At 42.9% G+C, this 26,201-nt stretch overlaps 1 protein-coding gene across 1 annotated transcript; it reads right to left on the reverse strand.

Annotated features, from left to right (window-relative positions):
* Positions 1-4,194: 4,194 nt before the first annotated feature.
* On the reverse strand, positions 4,195-5,323 carry HSPB3 (heat shock protein family B (small) member 3). Its single transcript, XM_037994650.2, has one exon. The coding sequence runs from the start codon at positions 5,148-5,150 to the stop codon at positions 4,698-4,700; it is 453 nt and encodes a 150-aa protein (XP_037850578.1). The 5' UTR covers positions 5,151-5,323; the 3' UTR covers positions 4,195-4,697.
* Between the last annotated feature and the right edge of the window lie 20,878 nt (positions 5,324-26,201).

Raw genomic sequence — 26,201 nt, forward strand, 5'->3', positions numbered from 1 at the left:
TATTTTCAAAATGTAATATAAGAGCTATACCAAACCAACATTTTAATTTTTAATTCTTCTTTGTGACTAATTATTTGACAGGCTCTAACGAGAACATTAGTCATTAGTAAAAAGTATTTTTGTTAAACTAGTGGAAATCGTGAGTTTTTAAAAATTGGAGGTTGTATGGTCAATTCCCTCTATTCCCTTAATTTTCCTGGGGGACTTTTTTGTTTTTGTCTTTTACTTTCTTGGGTTTTCTTTGTTGTTGTTGTTTTGAGACAAGGTCTTGCTCTGTTGCCTAGACTGTACTGCAGCCTCAACCTCCCAGGCTCAAGCTATCCTCCCGCCTCAGCCTGCAGAGTAGCTGGGACTACAGGTATGCGCCACCACTCACGGCTAATTTTTGTTCTTTTTGTAGAGATGGGGACTCGTCATGTTGCCCAGGCTCGTCTGGAACTCCTGAGCTCAAATGATCCTCCCACCTCAGCCTCCCAAAATGCTCGGATTATAGGCATGAGCCACCGCAGCTGGCTAGGACTTCTTTAAGATTTGTTTCTCCCTGAAAAGAACTTCTCCATGGAGCAGTTCCATGTGCTGAGCCAGCATGCCTGCCCACAGACCTGCTGAGCCTCTTCACAGCCCCCTGTGACGTGGTAACCAGCATAGTACACATCCCCTCATCACACCATCTTGGCTTACCAGTTTTTCCTTGTCTCATTTCTCCTATTTCCTCATCTTTACCATGCTGGGCTTGCACTTTCCAAATAAAGTGTCAGCTCTTCAATCCTCGTCCCAGGCTTTACTTTGTAGAAAGACACTTTCTAACAGAGAACTCTGACAACAGGACTCATTTGATTGAAGTACTGGATATTATCCTCCTGCCCCTGAGGGTCACCCTCACTTTTCTCCATCTTGCCCTTTGCCCTGGGAGGCTGTTGAACTGGATTGACAGGACTCCCATGCCCTCTGGCCTCCAGTCAGATGCAACCAACGGGGGACCCTAGCAGGAGATGGGAAGGAGGAAGTATTTGTTCTCCTGGCTCTCTCCCTGTAAGAGGTCTCCTTGGACTGGTCGTGCCCTCAGATGAAAGTCACAACTGGTAGTCTCCTCTATGAGACTTTCCTTTTGATTTCTGAGACCTGCTTCCTCCTCCCATCCCTTTGGACCTGGGGGACATAACAACTCCACACTGCACTTCAGATTACTGCACCTTCCTTTGCGGTGCCTCTACGCCCTCCCCACTCCTTTGTAATGTTTCTCTCTCTCTCTTTTTGTTTTGTTTTGTTTTGTTTTTTGAGACAGTCTCACTCTGTCATCCAGGCTGGAGTGCAGTGGTGCCATCTCGGCTCACTGCAACCTCCGCCTCCAAGGTTCAAACAATTCTCCTGCCTCAGCCTCCCTAGCAGCTGGGACTATAGGCACACACCACCACGCCCAGCTAATTTTTATATTTTTAGTAGAGACTGGGTTTCACCATGTTGGTCAAGCTGGTTTTGAACTCCTGACCTGAAGTGATCCACCCATCTTGGCCTCCCAAAGTGATGGGATTACAGGCGTGAGCCACAATGCCCAGCCTGTAATGTCTCTTTATAAATAAACCCTTCTTGAATTTTTCCTGTTTGAGAGTATCCAACTGTTTCCTACTGGAACCAAGAATAAAAAGAAATAGTTAAATGCTAACACAATTGAGCTTTGTTGAAATAGTGAATAGCCATCACAAATCAGTTCTTGTTTGGCAGAAAAAGAAAGCGATGCACTAATTTTTAAAAAGTCACTGTTGCAGCAAACCCCTATCAATCCCAGTAGGGAAAGCCCCAGGATAAAGAGGACAAAGAAGAGACCCAGAGCCAGCAGATGAAACGTGGTGTTTTATTAGGGGATTAATACAGGAGAGAGAGTCCAGTAGTGGCAGGCGGGCCAGGAGAACAAAACTGCTTGCAAATATTATGCAGTTTCTACAGCATTTTCACTTAACAGCCTCCATCTGAAGAACTCCACCTGCCAACTATCATTTAACTCAAAACTCAAGGCCTCAGTCTCCTGTACGGCCCATATTCCATGGAACAGGCTGGGTGGGGGCTTAGATGTTTACCACAGATAAAAAACGAATCTCCAGGTTGGCCATGCACAGATTCTGTGGCTTGAAACACACATTCGGGTACATCTACCATACTGGGTCTTTCTAAAGGTGTGTTTAAATGATTGTTATCAGATGCATTTACCCTGTAATCGATTCAAAGGTCAAACAATCAGAGTTCTGGCAGAAAATAATTTCATTGCCTAAAGGACCATTTATGAGAGAGTGGGCAAAGGAAGGAGAATCAATAAGAGATTCACACTAGGTACAAGAAAGAGCAGAGAGTCACCCCTTCTCCTCCTTTTGAACAGACAAAAGAGATAGTGTTACAACCCTGAGCCCTGTGAGAGTGGCAGCCCTGGAGGAACTCAGTCATGAAGGACGCAGCCCTGACAGGGCCTCAGTCTGCAGCAGGTTAGGAGTGACAGAAAAATTTCCTGACTTTTCTCCCCTCTTGCCCACTAATCTCTCTGCAATCTCTGGTCTCCAGTCAGTGCCTCTTATTGGCTGAGCCCAACCAGAAACTAGAATGATGTGGCCCATCAGGGTCAGCCTGCTTGGGCTCAGAGTGAGACTGAGAAGGGCAGAGAATGGTTTGAGTTGGTGGGAGTGGGGAGGGCAACAGACAATAGGCAGTACAATCAGGATATCAAACTCCACGCAGATATAATCCTAATTTTGTGAAAAGTGATACATGCATTTATGCAGTCCTGTTGTTGAACAAGATATTTAAAATAGCTACCTCATGGTAGCAGAAGAGTCATAGATGATTTTTATTATTTATAGTGTTTGGTATATCTCCCAAATTAAAAAAAAAATGGATATAAGACTTTAACATTTATCTTTGGGAAAAAATAAGAGCTCATTAGAATTGTGTTTAATCTTATTTTTACACAAAATATTTTCTATCCGTGGCTCCTCATGGTAGGAATTTCACCTCCTGAATTTTCCCGGGAGGAAGGTCTCATCTAGAGTGAGATCAAGGCCAAAAGACAGGGTTTGTTTGTTTCTCACCATATTAGTTTCTTTTCGCACTATTCTGCCAATCAATGGGGAAGAATGATAATCCAATGTGAGACAAACGGTATCCCAATTCTGATCATATTAGCAGATCTGGAATCTCAACTACTGCTATTAACTTTGTTATGCAGCCAAGCTGATCTGTGATAGTCACTTGGTCAAACAAAATTTTTCATATCTGGGTTGGGCACACAAACCTCCGTATATAAGCATAAACCTCAGATATGCATATAACTGCAAAATCTTTTCAATTTAATTAGACAGTAAACATCCTTCTCAGATTACATTTGTTTTCAAAATAACTTTTAGAACTGTTTGATTTGTTTTTCTATTGCTTCATGTCTTTTACATTTTAACTTGAACTACAGTAAAACAACGTGGAGGAGCACTGGGATACTGTCAGCAATCTGCAGTTGCCCTGGTGTTTTCCACACCCTGCATTCCCTGTCTATTCTTAGCACTGTCCTCGGGCTCCTTGTCAGCTCACAATCAGTGCGGAGTAAAAGGCAGGCAGCCACTGCCTCTGAAGAAATACTTGGTTTATACAGAATGCGATAGCAAACGTTTGGAATGTCCCAGAGCAGCTGCTGAAAGCACTAGTCCTTAACCTCTACCAACGTCTCCACTTTGAGCCAAGGCAGCAGTTTGGGAGAATATAATAAGCACCAGTCCTCAGATGTGCTGTGTAAACTCAGACACGCAGTGTAAGCTCAGGTGTTGAACTTCCACTGGCTACCAGGCTATTTAAAGCTGAGGATTATGCAGAGATAGCAGATAGTTACATTTTGCCAACTAAGTTCATGGAGCATCTAAAAAGCACAGATTAAAACTCACTGAATTCAATAATCAAACTTTCAAAAGTGGTGTCCTAAAACTTCATATTAATTTACAAGAGGATATGTTATACATATCTCAGAACATCTTGTACGTGTCCATAGAACTTATACTATTTTTAAAACGTCAAAACACTTCAGATAGGATTCAGTATAGTTTTAAAAAGATAAATGAGGTACATATTTGAATTTTTTAAAAATAAGATTTATATCTGAAAATTCTCACTGACGTTTAAGGCAGTAACAACTATACTGAATCAGAAATAAGATTTCAGACCCAATTTCCAAATACTGTATTTTAATTTTTGAACTCCATATTTACAAAACCTCACTTTAATTAAAATAGACTAAAAAGAAAAGCTTATCAAGTGAAGGGAATCACAACTCTTTTTGGCAAAATAAAAGATTTTCATAAAATGGATAGGAATTCCTTAAATGAGTATGGCTCTTTTGCCATCAGTGATTACAAATGCAGTGGGCATTGTTGCAATAATAAGAAACAATTCTGAGTCCTCTCTAATATCCAAATACAGCTGCGTATATTTTCAATGTTTCAGTTGTAAGAATAGTATCAGTTTAAGCCACACAAACATATTTATAAATTTTCCTTTCTGAGTAAGAATAATAAAGACAACCTCAACATACCAGGAACTGTGTATATATTTTTAATCTTCATAAAAATCGTAGTAAATCATTTCAAATGTGGGTAATACAAACATTCTCGTGGTACCAGTGGCTGAACGATCGTCTTCCCCGTGTCGTCTGAACAGGAACCAATATGATGTCACTTAGTCCCAGCTGGATCCTTTACTTCCACCACCAAAATTCCGTCATGACAGAGGACTGCAGACAAATCTTTGGTTTCCACGCCATCTGGTAGTTTGTACTGTCGGGTGAAGCTTCTTGAGATAAAACCGTGCTCGTCCATTCTGGTTCCGTGTTGCGCTTTTATCAGCAGCCAGCCTTCGAAGGTCTGAATGATGATGTCTTCGGGGAGGAACTGGACCACGTCCAGAAGGATCTGAAAACGGGATTTGCCTTCTCGGGGTGGCCTCTCTGCTGCTGAGCTCACTGGAGGAGACTGCGCTGCTCTGGTTTTCCTCAGGTCCACGATGGTTGGCCCAGGCAGTGCGTATAAAGCATGATCCAGCCTGCAGTCTTCTAGACCTCGAGTTTCAAACTCTTCCTGGTAACGCACTGGAATCTCTATGAGGTGCCTCAAAATGATTTTTGCCATAGTGAAGGCAAAAACAGCCTTGAACAGCCTCCTTCAGCCAACCTTTAGTCAGTGGCGAGCCCCTGCAGTTGCCTACTGACTGGATTACCAGTTGAAGCAGCTAGTGGTTTATAGCTGTGCCCAGACGCAATCACTTAATTAGGACTGAATCACAGCACGGCATGCTCTCTTGTCTTTTCATGCACGCTGACAATGAACGGCTATTTATAGGGCATGTTTCCCAGTTGCATTTAGCACACAGCCTGCACAAGCTGCCCAGTCATGGATTGCCCTTACATTCTCAGTTATCCTTGGCAAAGGTATCTGCCTTGCTTACTTCAAGACAAAAAGAGAGTGGGAATCGAAAATGGTATTTGAAAAATATCTGGGTGAGGGTGGGTGCAGTGGCTCACGCCTGTAATCCCAGCACTTTGGGAGGCTGAGGCAGGTGGATTGCCTGAGGTCAAGAGTTCAAGACCAGCCTGATCAACGTGGTGAAATCCTGTCTGTACTAAAAACACAAAAATTAGCTGGGCATGGTGGCTCATGCCTGTGATCCTAGCTACTTGGGAGGTTGAGGTAGGAGAATCGCTTGAACCAGGAAGCAAAGTTTGCAGTGAGCCAAGACCACACCATTGCACTCTAGCCTAGGCAATAGAGTGAGACTCCATCTCAACAAACAAAGAACAACCAAAAATATATGGATGGGTGCTTTCTCCCTGTGAACTTTACTGATCTAAGGGAATAGGACTTCTTAGAACAGTCAGAGATGTGCACTCATAATATGAGCTGGGATCACATTTTCCCTAGTCTCCAGATACAAAGCTGGGGAGGGCAGAATCTCGCTGTAATTCAGAAAGAATTAACACACATGTATTCAAATCTCAAACATTCAACAAACTGCCCTCTGTCCTACGCATTTCCTTTTATTTTGTCTTTTAGTCTTTTGGGCTTAAGGAACATGTGAGACACATTATCTGGGTTTATTTACATCTGACTCATCAAAATTAGATCAGATGACTAAGCTAGAGAAGTGACAAATGTCAGTTGGGGGCTGGAGGGGCATAGGATGGGGAATCTTAGTGACGAAAATAGTGCCACAAAGAAGAGAAAAATGTCAAAGCTTTGAACGATTTGATATGAACATCCAAAAATCTAAGGATTAATCTTGTCACAGCTCTGCTACTGAGTTGGCAAAAATTACATATAATTTCCCCCCTTGATACTAAACTTACCCTGAAAAAGAATGAGGCAACTCCTTATCCACAACTATGGAAGGATCTCCAAGGTATATTAAATCAAAAAGAAAAGTCCAGAGCAGTATATAATATGCTAGTATTTGTACTTTTTTTTTTTTTTTTTTAAGGCAGAGTCTTGCTCTGTCACCCAGGCTGGAGTGGGTGATGCCTCAAAGTCCTGGGCTCAAGAAATCCCTCACTCTCAGCTGCCTGAGTAGCTGGGACTATAGAACCATGCCATCATGCCCAGTTAGTTTTTTTGATTGTTTTTGTAGAGATAAGGGTCTTGTTATGTTGCCTAGGCTGGTCTCTAACTCCTGGCCTGAAGAGATCTGTCAGGCCTCTGAGCCCAAGCTAAGCCATCATATCCCCAGTGACCTGCATGTATACATCCAGATGGCCGGAAGCAACTGAAGAGCCACAGAAGTGAAAATAGCTTCACTGATGACATTCCACCATTGTGATTTGTTTCTATCCCACCCTAACTGATCAACGTTCTTTATAATCTCCCCCACTCTTAAGAAGTTTCTTTGTAATTCTCCCCACCCTTGAGAATGTGCTGTGTGAGATCCACCCCCTGCCCTCAAAACATTGCTCTTAACTCCACTGCCTATCCCAAAACCTATAAGAATTCATGATAATCCCACCCCTTGCTGGCTCTCTTTTCGAACTCAGCCCGCCTGCACCCAGGTGAAATAAACAGCCATGTTGCTCACACAAAGCCTGTTTGGTGGTCTCTTCACACGAACATATGAAACAAGATCTTTCCACCTCATCCTCCCAAAGTGCTGGAATTACAGACATGAGCCACTGCACCAGGCCTTATTTATACTTTTTTAAAGAGTATGTATTTGCTTATATTAATAAAATCTCTCTGAAAGCTTTGTAGCTGGAGACAGTGAGTGCCTCCTGCTAGTGATTGGCAGGTGGGGGCTGGAGGAAGACCTAATTTTTACTATAAATACTTTTGTGCTATTTATTTATTTACTTTTTTTATTATTATTTTTGCCACCATCTTCTTTGTGATACTGTGTGCTTTTTATTTTATTTTATTTATTTATTTATTTATTTATTTTTTTTGAGATGGAGTCTCTCTCTGTTGCCCAGGCTGGAGTACAATGGTGCCATCTTGGCTCACTGCAACCTCCACCTCCCAGGTTCAAGTGATTCTCTTGCCTCAGCCTCCCAAGTAGCTGGGACTACAGGCGCCTGCCATCACACCCAGATAATTTTTGTATCTTTAGTAGAGACAGGGTTTCACCATGTTGGCCAGGCTGGTCTCAAACTCCTGACCTCAGGTGGTCTGCCCGCCTCAGCCTCCCAAAGTGTTGGGATTATAGATATGAGCCACTGCGCTCGGCCAGTGTGTTTTTTATTTATAGAGTGTATGTATATGGAATATACCTACACACAATAAATTTTAAAATATGGAAACTTTCTTCTCCATGGAAATTAATATTTTCTTAAATGGATAGACTCAAGATTACCTTTCCTTTAAAAATAGATGCACTTTCTTCAAATGAAAAAAAAGTCTATATAATATTAAAAATCAGAAAATGGAACAAAAATCTTCTTTAGCTCCCTTTATAAGTCTAAAAAACCTTTCTGGACATTTCGGTATACACTTAGAAACATGTCCTAACAATGCTGTTCACACTCAGCTTTTTGACCAGCAGCTTACAGGTTGGTGGCCCTCCAGGGGAAAATGTACTCTTTTAGATATATTAATGTTCTCTGGCTCATAGAATACTGTGGGATGTTGTCATCAGTGCTGCTCTGAGTAGAAAGTCAAGAACAGAACCCACTGCCAGTGACAAGAAATAGATACGACCTCAAGGATTTGGCATTAAAATACTAGTAAGATTTACAGCAAAATTGAGAGAAAGCTATAGACATTTCCTACATGCTCCCTACCCCTACACGTGTACAGCCTCCTCCATTATCAACACTGCCCCCAAAGTGGTACTTTTTTTTTTTTTTTTTTTTTTTTGAGATGGAGTCTCACTCTGTGGCCCAGGCTGTAGTACAGTGGCACTGTCTTGGCTCACTGCAACCTCAACCTCCAAGGTTCAAGCCTCCCGAGCAGCTGGGATTATAGGCACCTGCCACTATGGTCAGCTAATTTTTGTAGTTTTAGTAGAGATGAAGTTTCACAATGTTGGCCAGGCTGGTCTTGAACTCCTGACCTCAGGTGATCTGCCCACCTCGGCCTCCCAAAGTACTGGAATTACAGGCAGGAGCCACGGCTCCCAGCCTCAAAGTGGTACATTTGTTACAACTGATAAACCTACACTGACACATCATTATCAGCCTGAGTCCATATTTCACACTAAGGTTCAGTCTTGGTGTTGTACATTTTATGCATGGTGGTGACGAGTGTCCACCATTATAGTATCATGTAGTTTTACTGCCCTAAAAACCCTCTGGGCTCCACTTATTCATCCCTCTGTCTCCCCTAACCCTTGCTCTAAAAAACTTCTCAAAAAAAATAAGGCTATTAAAATGAATACTAGAAAGAGGCTGTTAGGGTGAGACAGAGAAAATGTGTCAAATAATCTTACAGTTTCTGGCACCAGGGATTTCTAAGACAGGCAAAGAAGGCTTAAGTGTGAGTGATAAGTTTCCATGTGTGATCTGTGAATGAGCTGTTGAGATTAAAAATGAGCAATTCCAGCACTTTGGGAAGCTGAGGCGGGTGGATCACCTGAGGTCAGGAGTTCGAGACCAGCCTGACCAACATGGTGAAACCCCATCTCTACTAAAGATACAAAAATTAGCAGGGCATGGTAGTGTGCACCTGTAGTCCCAGCTACTTGAGAGCTAAGGCAGAAGAATCACTTGAACCTGGGAGGCGGAAGTTGCAGTGAACCAAGATCGTGCCACTGCACTCCAGCCTGGATGACAGAGTGAGACTCTGTCTAAAAGAAAAGAAAAAAAAAAAAAAAATGAGCATCACATTTCTGATGCAACATTCAAGACTTCTACTTCTGCCATTTTCCCAGAATTTTCCCAAAACTGCCCTTTGACTCCAGTCCTAAGCCTGACTGCCCTCACTATGATCATCAGCTACCTTGACTTTTTGTCCTTTTGGAGAATCTGTCAGGCTTCCTCACTGGTCTCCTTCTCCTGCCCTCCTGTCCATCCTTTGCTTTGTAACTAGAGCAGTTGTTCTAGAGCATCACATAGATGACGTCATTCCCTTGCTTCAAACTTGAAGTCAGAAGCTTCTCATCACAACCAGAGTGAAATACAAAATCCTTACCATGGCCTTTGAGAACCTGTAATCCGACCCCTCTGCCCTGCTCCCCTCCTCCTCACACTAGGGTTCAGTCTTCGTGTTGTACGTTTTGTGCATGCTGGTGACCATGCCTAAAATGGTGGTCCCCCTGCTTCAGCCACACTGGCCTCCTTTCTGTCCCTTGGATACTCTAAAACTTGGTTCTCCCTTCCTCAGGCCCCTTGTACTTGGAGTCCCTTTTGTTCTGAAAACTTGACTTTCAAGTTGTCTTAAGGTTGCCTCTTTCTCATCATTCAGGCTCCAGGTTACATGTTACCTCTTCAGCCAAGTCATTTGTGACCATCTACGGAAAGTACTCTTGTTGTCCATCATAGAACCCTATTTTACCCTTGCTTTGTATTCTTTTATGCCATGATCAGGGCGGTGTGGTCACAAGAGGAGATACAGGAGAGAGGCTCGGAAAAACAAAGTATGTTATACTCACAGGTCCTAGAGACAACTGGCCATGGAGGGCATGGGAAAGACACGGGCAGTCAGGAGGCAGAAGATAGGAGCAAGTGGAACATTTAGCCAGAGCCATTATTGGGGTTTCCACAGGAAGGGCAAGGCAGGGCAGGATGAACAGTTTAGAACTGGCTAGTTTGAATAATTTCAGCAGGCCCTAAGCTACAGGGTGTCTCCAACTGCCTGGTACCTGGCCTTTGGTTGACTAAGGCAAAGGAATGTTGCCTCCTGGAGGGCAGAGGCCACATAGAGGAGAGATGGCTCTGGGTTGGGCAGTTTGCATATCAAAGGCATGCTCCCAGCTGAGCCCTTTGCTGTCTCTTAGGATTGACCAGCCCTGGGAGGGGCAGTCTCTTTCCAGATGGAAAGGTTTTTAACATATCAAAACATCATAATATACAGAAAATAATCTACCTTCTTTTATTAAAGAATGGGAACTATTTTTTTTTTCTTGTCCCTCTCAAGAGGACAAATAGAGTTTTATTTTATTGCATGCATTCTCACTGGGGGTGATATTGCCCACAAGGAGGCAAAAATTGGTTCCTATAGAGCAAAAAAAAAAAAAAAAAAAAAAAAAAAAAAAATCACATATTCTAAGATTATATAAAATCTGAGATATTATGTAATGGTTTGTGATCCTCCAAAGGGCCACAGTGCATAAATGGACATGTATCTGGGTTATTAGAATTTCAATGGGGAGATGGAGGAGAAATTAGGTGGAAAGTGTCTAAAGATATCTGGGAGGGGATAAATGATACAGTAATAAAACAGGTGAGAAATGCTATGTAGTCTGCTTCATTAGTCACTCATGAAGACCCCCATGGCTTATGCCAAATGCTGAAGAGGTTAGGTGGATAAGGATGACAGTATAGATGCAGCAAGGCTGTCCTTGACCAAACCAAGGTCACAGGCATCAGTAGGGTGAATGTTAAATCTCAGTGACTTGGAGATCATTGACCATTGAATACAGGCGGCAAATTCTAATAACAGCTTGGCTTGAAGTCTAAGAAGGTTTTCCAAAAAGAGCCATGACTCAGCTGGAATAAGAAGGCTGACAGAGTGGGCCACAGGAAGCTTTGAGCAGGGAAGGAGAGGGAGGACATCTGAGTGTTCCAGGTAACACGATGGTATGTTCAAGGTCCTGGAGCCAAAACAAAACATCATGCCAAGAGAAGACACAAGAACCTCAGCATGGCCACGATGCACACTGCAAAGTAGGAAACAGGGAAAATGAGGCTAGAGAGGCAGGGACCAGCCATGAAAAACCTTGTCATCTGTCTTGAGACAAAATAACATTTTTAAAGTTGCCTGAACTTTCACCAGTTATTTAAGCTGTGACAGTAGAAATCTTAAAGATGATTCTTCATCTCCTCATAATCAAAATTCCTATTGAGGTTCGTTTGTTTGTTTTCCAAATTAAAGTTTGGATTCTATTTTGGAATAATAGAGTTAACCTCAGGAAAACTCAAATCAGTGCCTTTTTAAAAACTTTTCTGACCATACCCACAATAAGAAATATATTTACTATCATGACCCAGTGGATATACATATACACACACTGGGTACAAAACACTTAGCTTTCCTAGATGAATACACTCTGATGGTCTCTATTCAGTTCTATGTAGCTTAAGAAAAGTCATCCTTGAAACTCTAAATTGATTTCATGACCCCAAAATTGGTTAAAATCGATAGTTTGAAAAGTTACTTAAGTTTTTACATTATTAAAGTTTATCATGTTTGTGGGGTGAATTACGTCTCTGCAGGGTGACTGTGGTGGTCTTAACTGATTGTTCTTCTGTGGCTGTGGTGAGGCATTGAGCAGGTAGGGAAGGAAGGAGTACAGTGGGAGCAGGCAGCATGGCTTATGTCAAATGTTGAAGAGGTTAAGGAAGGTATGAATGGAATCCTAGATTTAGCAGTGAGGGTTTCTTTGACTTAATTGAGAGGAGAGTTCATGGCAAGGTAGGGACAGAAGTTGAACTGTAGTTGGTCAGGGAGTGAATATTACATATAAACTACAATTTTAAGCATGTGAGGGGATGAAAAAATTAACATAAATTCCAGGTTTGTTTTGTCTAATAAGATTCTTTTAAGAAAATTGACTAGCTGGGCATGGTGGCTCGTGCCTGTAATCCCAGCACTTTGGGAGGCTGAGGCAGGTGGATCCCCTGAGGTTAGGAGTTCGAGACTAGCCTGACCAACATGGCGAAACCCCGTGTCTACTAAAAATACAAAAATTAGCCTGGTGTGGTGGTGCACACCTGTAATCCCAGCTACTCAGGAGGCTGAGGCACGAAAATTGCTTGAACCTGGGAGGCGGAGGTTGTAGTGAGCCAAGATCATGCTACTGCAATCCAGCCTGGGTGACAGAGTGAGACTGTCTCAAAAAACAAAACAAAAACAAAAGATAATTGACCATTAGACTGATGGATAGGAAAGAAGTGGTTAGCAAGAGACCCTGACAGGCTGTGCTTGTTTGAGTCTGAGACCTAGATGAACAATATCCCATTTGGAACATTTATTTTAAACAAAGTAATTTCCTTATGTCATCCTCAAGTCATTGGTAAGGTTTTGTTCAGCCCTACAGCCTAATGTCAACTAGGCTTTGGGAAAGTAAGGAAGGGATTGTACTATATATTATATACATTAGAGTGAATGGCCTCAGCTACCCAGAGAAGCAGTAATGAGACAACCAATGAAAATAGCTGCTTGGAAAGGGATAAAAGTGGCAACCCAGTTAACATCTACACATACCCAAGGGCATCCAAAAAGTTTATGACAGGAGGTTTGATTGAATCCTGGACCCTCTTGAAGGCTGAAGTCAACTCTGGAATGCTAGCCTGGAATGTTAAGGACTTTGTCCTTCCATAAGAGCCATAATAAACACAAATACAAAGAGAGTTGAAGGATGAAGAAAGTAATCTTCCTAAGATTTCCAATCTTCCTTCTTCGATCACATCATCTTTCCCCTGATCAAATACTTGCAGTGGTTCTTGGCTTTCTCACATAACTGTTGTGATTGTACAATCTGATCTTAACTTTCTTTCCAAATCTGTATTTTTAGGATTTCCTCCATCGTATGCTCCAAACTCTTTGGTCTGGAATTCAAGGAGCCCACCAAGACCACCAGATAGGTGTTTGTAAGAAGCCATACCTTATAGGATTGTTCTGTACCATCCCAACCCTCCAACCAACTGCTGGTTGCTGTCTGAACATTTTTCTGCTTCTCCGTCTTTTTTCTTCACATATTTCTTTCAGCAGGGCTGCTAAGGTAGGCTTGATAATGCTCCCAAAAGATATCTACATCTTAATCCTTGGAATCTGTAAATCCTTAGACTCTGCTACCTTATATGGCAAAGATTTTACAGTCGTGATTAATAAAGATCTGAGATGAGGAGGTTATCCTGGATGATCTGGCTAGGTGCCAGATGCCGTCACAAATGTCCCTATAAGAGAGAGACAGAGAAACACAGAGGAAAAGGCGATGTGAAGACAGAGCAGAGAGGATTGGAAGATGCAGGCCTTGAAGATGAAAACAATGCAATTACAAGCCCAGGAATCCCAGCAGCCATTAGAAGCTAGACGAGGCAAGGGACAGACTAACCTCCAGAGCCTCCAGAGAAAGCACAGCCCTGTCAGCTCCCTGCTTTTGGACTCCTGGCCTCCAGACCTGTGAAAAAGTCCATTTCTGTTGGTTAAGCCATCAGATTTATGGTTGTTTCCAGAGCCACAGGATATGAATACAGATACCTTTACCCTCTGACACAGATGTTACCTCTGATGCTCAATATGTGTTTTTCCTTTAAGCCTTGACCCAAACACTCCTCCTCCCTGTAGAGTTCCCATACGGCTTCAGGTGGATGCAGTTTTGCTGTACTTGCTGGTATGAGGCCCACCTGGCACCATAGTCATAAACTTGTGGATCTCTTTTATGCATTGTTAAGCGAGACACTAGGCTAGGAAACATGAGAGAGAGAGTTGGTATTCAAGAACTAGCACAAGAAAAAGGCTTGGGAAGATTCTACTAGTTGAACTGGTATCTAATGTGCTCATGAAACTTCAGGGCCATAAACTCTGAAGGGACTATTTATAAGATTTTTCCTGCTGGGACTGTCGTGATGGAGTCAGATTCATCAGGCACTGCTAAGGGACTGGAATGTCAGCAACCAGGAGTTAGCAGGTGGAGCAAGCCCCACTGTGCTCACTTTGCCTCCCCTGAGTCCCCACTGCTGGGCTCCCCAGTGCACCCATACTCAGGCTCAGCTCTGCTCTGCTACTGAGTTGATTGTAACCAAAGCAAACAAATCATCAACAGCCTCAGCTCAATCTCACCAGGACTGGAAATGAATTTAGCCTGCCAGACTCTGTGGCATAGCTTCAACAGCTGAGCATCTGCCCACTCTCTCAAATCTCCAACCAGATTCCAGGCCACAGCCACTCCTACTCTTGGAGTTGGTGCAATTCATAAAGCTGAACATTTGGCCAAGATTTTCTTCTCTCTTTGCTTTCCTCCCAGCCAAATTCCACAGTCCCTCTAAAGGCCTGGATCCTGCCCTGAACTGAGATTTTGCTGGTGGCTAGGGCAGTGGTATTTCCTCTAGAGTCCGTTTGTTCTTTCTACAGAGATAGATCCTAGTTCTGTGCCTTCAATCTGCTAACCATGTGTGTTAGTCAGGGTTCTCCAGAGAAACAGAACAAATAAGCTGCTAATATAGAGAGCTATAAGTGGAGATTTATTGTTGGAATTGGCTCAGGTGATTATGGAGGCCAAGGCATCCCATAATCTGCCATCTGCAAGCTGAAGAGCTAGGAAATTCATTTCAAGTCCAAAGGCCTGAGACAGGGGAACTGATGCTATAACTTCCATTCCAAGGAGTCTGAAGGCCCAAGAACCAGGAGCTCTTATGTCTGAGGGCAGAAGATGGATGTCACAGCTCACAGAGAGAAAGAACAAATCCACCCTTCCTCCTGCTTTTTGTTCTCTTCAGGCCCTCAAGGGATTGACTGATTGCCACCAACACTGGTGAGGTTGATCTTTTTTCAGTCTCTGGAGTCAAAGGCTCATCCCTCTGGAGATACCTCACACACATACCCAAAAAGAATGTCTGACCAGCTATCTAAGCATCCCTTAGCCCAGTCAGTTGACACATACAAGTATCAGAGAAGCCTCTTGCCAGACTGTCTGACTTTTGGACTTAGGGATTCTAGCCATCCATGCTTCCTGCTTCAAGGAGTAATGGTCTGTAAACATCACTTGAGCAGCCATGCCCTTTGACTAAGTAGGGGAGACTGTAGTGCAGCCAGTGAGAGCAACTGGGTAGCTTCCACAGTTACCCAACCTGCCTCAGCCTCCTTTTCCTGACATTGACTTCTGAGCACCAGTGTGCCTCCCTCCTCAACCTGCCAAGTCTCTATACCTAGGCCCATCTCATCTCCGACAGATCCACTACTTCATGGTGGTTAAGAACATGGACTCAGGGTGTCTCCTTCAATGTGTTACTTCACCTGAGAATGTTTCAACTTCTCTAAAATGGGTATAACTACAGAATATACCATCCAGAGATGTTGGAAAGATTGAATTTGATTCTGGCCATAAAGTATGTTCTGTATGAGGCACTGTGCTAAGTGATCAATATATATAATGTTTCTGTTGGTCTCTCCAAAACATAAGCAGGCTGGACACTTGAAAAGTAATTTGTTGTCTATCAAAAACTGTGATCCCACTTTGGGAGGCCCAGATGTGTGGATCGGTTGAGCCTAGGAGTTTGAGGCCAGCCTGGGCAACATGGCGAAACCCCATCTCTACAAAAAACAAACAAAAAAATTAGCTAGGTGTGGTGCATGCATCTGCAGTCCCAGCTACCCAGGGGGCTGAGGTGAGAGGATCTCTTGAGTCTAGGAGTCAAAGGTTGCAGTGAGCCAAGATTGCACCACTGCACTCCAGCCTGGGTGACAGAGTGAGACCCTGTCTCAAAAACAAAACAAAAACTATAATCCTTTTTCTCAGCTAATCTTTAGAATTTTCATGAAAATCATATAAAGCCACTTTTCTGGGGAAATACAGGTTACTGAAACCCAGACGGTATATAAATGAAATAAAACATAAAGTTTTAGACACAGAAAAATGTTTTTTACTCTGTCACTGAGTTTTTGGTACAGGGTTTCCACCTCTCAAAATAGGACCAATACAAGCATCTGTCTTTGGCCCATTTTAACATTCCTTTAGGAAGAGATGGTTTCTATGCTATCAAAAGCTCCTTTAAGTTGCTAGGCAAAAAAGAAAGGCATGACATGTTAGGTTCAGACTTGAAAGAAGCAGAGATGTTCTCAGGATCTGTACTGAGCTGTAAACCTAATTCCAGATGTGGTGTGATGTGGCGTCTGAAAGTGAAGCCAAGAGGGGTTTTCTGGTTTATCTGATAACTGCCCTCTGGTGGGAGAGGCTGGAATTTTATTGATGAAAGGCTGGTTCTTTAGTAATAACTGAGATTCTAAACACATAATTCTTACTCCTCTTGCCTTTTGACTTTATTTTCCAAATAAAGATCCCCATATACTGAGACCATTTCACTATTTGATCTGACCAGCTTTTAAATTACTTGTATTATGTGGGATGGGAGGTGGCAGGCTTGGGGAAAAAATTTTTTTTTAATGCCTAGAATCTTACTCCCTATTTGGAAAATTTTTGAAGGATAAATGTTGAACCCGTGCTTTCTGATTGGAAGCTACAAAGCACAAATTATGCTGGTTCTACATGTATATTCTGAAACAGGCATCTTATTAGTATGATAAAAGAAACCTTTTTTAAGGGACATAAAGACCTAAATTTGAATCCTCACTCTGTCTTTTATCATCTGCTGGATCCAGGGCAAGTCACAGTCTCCCTAAGCCTTCATTTCTTCTACACCAGTAAAATGAGGAAAGTATGTATATCTTTTAGGTTGCTTTGAGTGTTAGAAAGAAGATGTAACAGAGAGTAGAACCTGGCACATAGTAAGTGCTCAATACATGTTAAATATTATTATTTATAGTATGTAAGAGGATGCAAGTTCTTTGGAGAAAAAGCTGATCCATTTCAACTCTGTTATGGCTATTTTTAAAAGAATAGCATGCAGCATTGCCCACATTTCTTTAAATATTAGTTAAGGCCATGGCAAATATTAGATGTTACTGGATAACTACACAAGCCACGAATTCTACACAGATGAGGTTCAGATCAAGCTAGAACTTGGGAAGGAATGTACTAAGACTTCCCTATCACACTAGAATTACATTTATCAGCTGTGATCAAACAATATTTATTCTTTTTCTGCAATTTACTTTTAAGCCCTTTGGTGGTATTAACATTACTTTTTAGTTGCTGAGCTACTAAGCTTGAGAAACTCAAGTCTGCTTTTTAACCTGAGGGAAATTCCAAGGAAATACTTGTTATGGCTTGCTCAGAAGTGGTTCTTGGGGCTTTAGGAGTTATTTTTCCACAACATAGTTTAACTGAGAGATCAGATAAGGATGTCAAGATAAAGAAAATGTAGAATTGGAGATAGTAGGGCAGAGAGTAGAGGGAAGAACTGGCAATCAAGGGCAAAGGAAGAAGACAGGAGTCATAACGAGTTTCCTAACACCGGGTAGGTGACCAAACATCCATGAACCCCAGTTCTCAGCTGGAAAATAGGGCAAGGGACTGAACTAAATTTACAAAGTCCCTTACAAGTTTAAAAAAAAAAAAAAAAAAAAAAAAAAAAGAAGAAAAATAAGAAAAAATCCACTTGAGTATCATGTTAATTACACATAGCCTGCCAAAGTGTTCTCAAAAACATTATCATTTTATTCTTTGTGCACCAACTCCCCAGCTGCAGCAACTCCCTTTCCATTCATTTCATACCACCAGCCAGGGTTGCCCTTTCTCCAGCACTAAAGGCTGGCAGGGGGGCAGGTGATTCAGAAGCACTTTTTTTTTTCTTTGAGACAGCGTCTGACTTTGTCACCCAGGGTGGAGCTCACTGCAGCCTTGACCTCCTGGGTTCAGGTGATCCTCCTACCTCAACTTTCCAAGTCACTGGGACCACAGGTGTGTACCACCATGCCTGGCTAATTTTCTTTTTTATTATTTGTAGAGACCGGGTCTCACTATGTTGCCCAGACTGGTCTCAAACTCCTGGGCTCAAGTAATCCTCCCTCCTTGTCCTCCCAAAGTGCTGGGATTATAGAGTGCCACTGTGCCTGGCCCAAAAGCACACTTTTATGTGAGGACCCTACCATCAGATATGAGGAGTTAATTAATTTGAGGGAAGGCATTTGTCCTCAGGATGTTATAAGGGAGATTCTTATCATTTCCCCACATTCCTGGAAAGGCTGCCTTGTATGCCCCCTTGATTGAAAGCCTGATCCAATGGCACTATGGCCTGGCATGTGGCCCAACCCCAGTCCAGTGAGTGGACCCAGGGTGGATCCTTGACCGGAAATTTGGAATTGAGATTCTGAGACTTTAGGCCCTTATTGGGGCGTGCGTTAAGTGTGCATTAGGCCCTTTAACTGAGGTGTGCATGGAGTTCAGGTGGCCATTTCCTGCCATAAGAAGGCCAAAGCAGAGCAGGCCACACCAGCCTTCAGGTCAGCCTCACTGTCCCAGCTCTGTAGTGAGTAGCAGAAATGGGATCACACAGCTTCAGGGAGAATAGTTGCCTTAGAACTAGGAATTGCCCAGAAGCCAAAAACTTGCCAAAAACCAATTCTCAAGTCATTATCTGCCCTTGTGCTCTGGGAAGTAACACTTGTATCATTGGGATACAATTCTCTTTATTTCTAAAGCTGGTCTGAGTAGGTTTCTGTTAGCCTTTAAAGAGCAAATACATACAGGCAGAAGAGCATGAAGAAATTCATTCTCATGCTCAAACCTCAATGAGCTCATGACTTGAAGTAATAACTCTCACATAAGGACATTTCACACACCAAGATGAGCTATTGGAAACATATTTTAGGGCTGAAGGGTCTTCTTGGGGTCCTTTCAGTCCGCGGGCAGCTTCCTGTGCTATCTTCCTGGTTTCGGTGGGAATTCTAGAGGAACACGCTTGGGCAGGATGTTTACGTCCTTTGTAAAACAAACAGCAATTAAGATCTAAGATCTCATAGATGAAAAGAAGTGAAACTCAAGGTGGTATTTTTATAGCCTAGACTTTGAAAAAGCTGTCTTTGGAGGCCCTTTTGGAGGAAGAATGAAAGCTCATGCAGCTGATGCAATCTGCTCCATGCTCACAGCCCATCTGCTATTCGGGGTTTTTGTTTTTTGCTTTCTTTCCACTGTTTGAGATATGATCTCGCTCTGTCGCCCAAGGTGGAGTGAAGTAGCATAGTCATGGCTCACGGCAACCTCAAACTCCTGGGCTCAAGTGATCCTCGTGCCTCAGTCTCCCAAAGAGCTAGGCTTCACCACACCCAGCCCCATCTGCTGTTCAAGTCTCATGAAAGGTGGCCTTGTGTGATGATCAAGAGCATAAGATACAGTCACCTGGGTTCAAATCCTGACTCCACTCTCAACCTGGACAAGTTACTGAATGCCCACCTCACTGTGTTCTTTTAAGATAAAAAAAGACCATGTATGGAGTATCCAGTGGGTTCCAAACACTATTCTGCATACTTTTACAGAAAATAAAAGCTAGCATGTATGCACATAGAGTACCTTAAGTTACTGATCACAAGAGGAGTTAGAGAGACCACTAAGAAATGGGCTTGTGGGATGTGGACACGTGTGCAACCCATGTGTGGTCCTATGATTCTAGTACCCAGGACTAGCAATCAAGGGAACTAATTAAAATTCATTTTAGAAACTCACAACCTGCAACAATTTCTCAGTAATAACCAAATTAAAAACCCTAATGATGTGTTTACCACTACAGATGCTCCTTGACTTAGGGGTTACGTTCTGATGAACCCAGCATAACTTAGATATATCATAAGCCAAAAATGCACTTAATATATCTAACCCACCAAACATCATAGCTTAGCCTAGCCTAGCTTAAATGTGTTCAGAACACTTACTTTACCCTGCAGGTAAGCTAAATCAGCTAACACAAAGCCTATTTTATAGTAGAGTGTTAAACATCTCATATAAGAATATCATACCACATATAGCTTGCCTGGGGAAAGATCAAAATTAAGCCTGGTACGGTGGTTGGAACTTGCAATCCCAGCTACTTGAGAGGCTAGGACAGGAGGATTGCTTGAGGTCAGGAGTTTGAGATCAGCCTGAGCAACATAGTGAGACCCCATTTCTTTTTTATAAAAAGGAAAAAGAACCCCCACAAAATTTAAAATATGGTTTCTACTAAATGTGTATCAATTTTGTACCATCATAAAGTAAAAAATCATAAGTTGAAGTTGAAAAGTCATGAGTCAGGGACTCTCTGTATATGTGTCAGACAGGGGTCCTCACAGTGGAGTATTCTGGTGATGTATTTTTCTAAGCCCCAAAGCAAGATGCACTATCCAGTGGCAAACTCATTGGCTTTATAGATGGAAAGATGCAAAGTCAACAGGCTTGTCTCCTACAGTGAAATGTTATGTCGGAACACTAGCACGGAGTAAACACGTAAACACTCCTTTATTTCTTTCCTTTCCTTCTACAAAACATTAACTTAACTGTGTCACCATGTAGGGTTGCAACAATCTAGCCATCTCTTAACTACCTCCTTGTGATAATATCTTGGTAGTTACAGCGTGTGCTTTTATGAAATGTATTACCTTCATTTCTTACAACAGTGTACAACACTTCTACCGACCTCTAGAAAACCATACACTTTTATACTTTACTGCCTTCAAAACTGCATCTTCCGCAACCAACTTATCCTTACAACTTCACTGCATGCCTCTTCCCCTTCCTACCTTTCCTGTAAACAAGACTGTGTGCACACACTTGACCTTTACCTGCTGAAACTTCTTTCTAGAGTTCCAAAAGGCCATCTCTTTCAAGCCTTCGTGCGTTTGCATTTTCAGTTCCTTTTTCTGTATGGAAAATTCCTGTCGGACTACATTGCTTCCTCTTCTGAGAAGCCTTCCCCCACTCAATCAGATGGAGCTAATCGCCTCACCCTCTATGCTTGCAAAATGCTTTTAGGTTATCCACAAAGCTGTTCTGTTCCAGGTCACTGTTCCTGACCTCTGAGGCAGGGACAGGATGCTATACCATCTTGGAAATCACTGCTTTCGAGGAGACTTGAATGTGTCAGTCATGTTCCCGGCAGGGAATGTGGCATCTGCAAACTGAGAAGTTGAAGAAGGGCTCAAAATATAGACTATTTACAAAGGTTGGCAGAATCTAGGAGAAACACAGGGATAATGCAGGGTCTCCAGGGCCAGCAAGAGCAGGGAGTTTGGGCCTGAAGAAGCCAAGAAGAGAATGTAGCTACTTGAACCCACAGTAAGAAATATATATAGAGAGGGGTCCACATAGCAGGACCAGAAACCCTTTGCAGAGAGAAATAGACAACCCCTGTGGCCTGACAGGTGAGGAGTTGAGGGTATACTCTGACCTCATGCTCTACGTGCTGCCTTCCATTGGCCAAGCCCATCAGGAAGCTGGGGCAAGGGGCCCATTGATGCAATCCTTATGGCTAGTCTCCCTGAGGACGGAGCAGAGGGGGAGTAGCTTGGGAGGGTCAACGAGAGACAGGCAGCACTGTATGCATAGTGACAAGTTTTTTGCACACTACATAAATGCTCAAACAGTAGTTTTTAGACCCGGCAGTAATAAATCAACCGCACATTAGAGATATTTAGCTAAATGATCCCAAGGTGGGTTCCCTGGGCAGTGGACTCGAGATGGTTGTCAGCATGCAGGAGACACATTTGGGGTCAGCTCCTGTGGGAGAGAAGGGAATGAAATCTATCTTGCTATTTCTCTGTCCAAATGACCCAAGAGTCTCAATCAGAAAAGATTCCAGCCTTGAATCCCAATGATGAAATGTATTTACCCTGGTCCTTTTCTGGACCCCAAAATAACAGTCACTTGGGGTCCTCCATTTTTATCACTCCCCCCCCAAAAACCCCATACATATTACTGGTCATTCCCCATTTCCCTACCACCACCCTACATAAATGTCCACATTCTCCACACTTGCCAGAACACATGGAGTGGAGCATGCATTCTCAGTAAAGGAAATATCAGCCCTTAGGGGGCAAAAATTGTCCTGGTGGCGGGGAGGAGGGGCGGGGCTGTGAAAAAACGTAGATATTACATAGTACAAGAAAAGATGTACAGAGTATCTGGGAGAGTGAAATTTCATGAACTGAGGGGTGGGAGGGATGAAACTTGGGGGGAAAAAAGTCTAAGATGGCACACAACGCTGCCTGAAAAGTACACTGTGACTGCATAGCACTTCCCAGTGACCCAGCAGGCTCAAGCAACATTTCCAGCTGCAGCCTCACGCATCACCTGCAGGACCTCCCAGGTGCCTGAGTGACAAAGCTTTCCTCTGTTGTACTCCCCTGAATAGGTGCTTATGAGGCCAGACAATAACACACAACATTGTAGCCAATGTGAAGGAGTTAAAACTGACCAAACCTTTCACCTGACCTTATTAATCCCTGGACTCTTGCTTTTAGACACCCCAAAAGACGTCCCAGGCTCACCTGATATCTTCCATGCATCAAACTTGGAATAAGTCATTACCCCCAAGGAGCCCGGGATCTTTTTAATGGGGGACAGTATTAAGAGATCTCAATCTATGGGGTAGGGCCATTTCTACAAATAGCAGTGGAATATATACACACTAATTTTGGAACATTGTCATCACCCCCAAAAGAAAACCTTGTACATATTACCAGTCATTCCCCATTTCCTCGCCATCATCCTACATGAATTTTTATTTCAGTTTTGCATTGTTGTAATTTGTTGAATATGGCGTGAATTAACACAGCCTAGTTTTAGAATGAATTTGTTTCTGGGAGAATTCCAGGGTGACATAAGAAGACACAAGCACAATTCATTGCTGCCCAAGGGCCACTGTCACTTACTACCCATTGCTGTCTGACCTATCTGAAGAATGTCCTCTTCACTGAATAAAAAGCAGCATGAGGTAAATAGCTTTGGAGTATCTTCCCAACCCATACAGCCCTTCCTTAAGTGAACTACCCTTACCTTCTCAACCACACCAGTGGACCCCGAGAAGCTATTTTATACAACATGGAAACATGCCCCTGGCCACAGTTGATAATACCAGGGTTGGACATCCCATCCAAGCTAGGCCAGAGCTCTTCCTTGGTAATTTAGAGAATCTAAGGGGAAGAGACTGTTAGAGAGAAGAGGTAAGATAGAAAAGAAGGAGATTTTTTCAGTTTTCTAGCACTTAAACTGAGTCCATTTGTGGTAGGCAGAATTCTAAGAGTCCAACCTGATATAGACCTGTATAATACCTACCCTTGACAGTGGAAGAACCTGCAGATATGAAATATCACTCCCATAACTTACTATTATATATATACATACACATATATTTTTGAGACAGAGTCTCACACTGTTGCCTAGGCTGGAGTGCAATGGTGCGATCTTGGCTCACTGCAACCTCTGCCTCCTGGATTCAAGTATTTTCCTGCTTCAGCCTCCCTAGTAGCTGGGGTTATAGGTGCCCACCACCACGTCCAGCTAATTTTTTTTTAGTTTTAGTAGAGACGAGGTTTCACTATGTTGGCTAGGCTGGTCTCAAACTCCCGACCTTGTGATCCACCCGCCTCAGCCTCCCAAAGTGCTGGGATTGCAGGCATGAGCCACCACGCCTGGTCAACTTACTATGTTATATGACAAATGGTGTGGTCTAGATGTACTGAAGGCCCTAAATCAGTTGATTTGGAGTTAAAAGGAATATAATCCTCACTGGTCTTCACTTAATGGGGTGAAAAACTCTCCTTTACAAAGCAGCAGAGAGAGTCTCTTGCCCGCTCAAGAAAGAAAGCGAACAGCCCTTGGTGACTGTCTGTGGAGACAAGTGGCCTGCAGGAGTGGAGGCCTCAGTCCTTTGACCTCAAGGAACTGCATTCTGCCCACAAACAAGCTGAATGAGCTTGGAAGAGGGCCCTGAGCTCCAAGTGAGAACCACAGCCCCCACTGACACATGCAATGCAGCCTTGAAGAGACTCCGATTCCTGAACATGGAGACTGTGAGATTATGAATTTGTGTTCTTCTCAAGCCATTACGCTTTTGGCAATTTGTTACACAGCAATATGTAATAATATGCCATTCCCAACGCCTCACTGGGTTGGGTTCCAAAAAACCAAACAACTTAACATGCTTCCTCACTAAATTCTTCACTTTTTACCTGAGCTAGTTAACAGTAGTTTATTTCAACCAGAAAGTCCTAATACGCTTTTGGTACATTATTCCAAAGAAAGAATGATTAGCTAACGCTGAAAATACCAACCCACTTGAATGCCTTTACATATTTCTATTGAAACATTTCCCTCCCCTCTGCCTCATATAATGGATTATATAAATCTGAATAGAATGGATAAGAAGAATCTTGGAAAAATTCTAAGAGGTGGATGTGGGGAGGGGAGCAGAAGACACTGCTTATCATTGAAGCAATTAAACATAAAGTCAGAAGATGATTATCTTAATACTTTTGAACAGAAGTATGCTTTCTGCTAATGAGGTTACAAAAATGAAAATTAAATATATATGTGTGTGTGTGTGTGTGTGTATATATATATATATATATATATATATATATATATATATGCTTCTTGGCTGGGCACGGTGGCTCATGCCTATAATCCCAGCACTTTGAAAGACTGAGGCTCACCCGAGGTCAGAAGTTTGAGACCAGCCTGGCTAACATGGTGAAACCCCGTTTTTACTAAAAATACAAAAAATTAGCCAGGCGTGGTGGCACTCACCTGTAATCCCAGCTACTCGGGAGGTTGAGGCAGGAGAATCGCTTGAACCCAGGAGGAGGAGGTTGTGGTGAGCTGAGATTGTGCCATTGTACTCCAGCCTGGGCAACAAGAGCAAAACTCCGTCTCAAATAAATAAATAAATAAAATATGCTTTTTCATGTCTCTATGTTCTAGAGTTCTATTACTTGATTTGGCGCCCTCTGACCTTCAAATTTCATCCAACATAATAAGGACAATATCTTTAGGAGCAAATGTCTAGCTCATCTTCTTAACCATAGCAGTGGCCCCAGGGATCATTTTGTAAAACTGAACCCACTCTCCTGGGCCAGAACTCCGTGGTGATTTGGAGGACAGATACACACAGACTCTACCACAGGTAAGTGCTCTACATAGATGCTCACCGTGAGGGAACTTTTGGGTCTTGGTGGCTGTGGAAGCCATAGAGATGCACCACGACTCAGCTTTCCCTTCAGGAAAGGAGTGGAGTTGGGAGGTGCGAGAGCGGAGTTAGCTGACGGCCTCCAGCTGTTAGTGCCTTCAAAATCTGCCTCAATTTTTGAGCTGGAGCCATACTTCTTCCAGGCAACCCCCGGCTAATGACTAAGCACCACAGAGGTCCTAGAGCCCGGACATTTCTCCCCAACACGGAACACTTCTAGCAGATCACCTTGTTCTGGAGTTCCCCATTGGCTTGGTCTGAATTCTGTCATGTCCACATCACGATCTGAGGCTCACTTGCCCAATCCTGATTCCTCCCACTTTCCTTTAATAGGTGTTCAGTATGCATCATGGTGTGAAGGCTTTCCCTGTCCAATCTACCTTCCTCTTCCTCTTCTCTTTCACAGGCATTACATCTCAACAAACCTCATGTGCTCCCAGCACCACCTCAATGTCTGCCTTACAGAGGACCCAGCTAACTCAGTGGCCATACTTGGGCATGCATGGGAATAGAGAAGAGGAAAACAATCTATATAAAGAGAAGAATGAAGCATACACTCCGGAGAGAAAGAGAGAGAGAGAGCAGGAGGGAGAGGGGGAGAGAGAGAGGGAGGGAGAGAGATCTGATGATATCTGACTGCTATTTAATCCACAAGTTCCATGGGACACTTAATAGTAAATTTCCTTTTCTTTTTCCCTCAGTTAACTTAGGCCTCTTCTTTTTTTTTTTTGTTTTTGTTTTTGTTTTTGGTCACAAAGATAAGTAATTA

This window comes from Chlorocebus sabaeus, chromosome 4 (assembly GCF_047675955.1).
Source record: "Chlorocebus sabaeus isolate Y175 chromosome 4, mChlSab1.0.hap1, whole genome shotgun sequence".
Classification (NCBI taxonomy): Eukaryota; Metazoa; Chordata; class Mammalia; order Primates; family Cercopithecidae; genus Chlorocebus; species Chlorocebus sabaeus.

Excerpts from the sequence above, each read along its gene's own strand:
- HSPB3 (XM_037994650.2), bottom strand. The coding sequence starts at position 5,150 with ATGGCAAAAATCATTTTGAGGCACCTCATAGAGATTCCAGTGCGTTAC.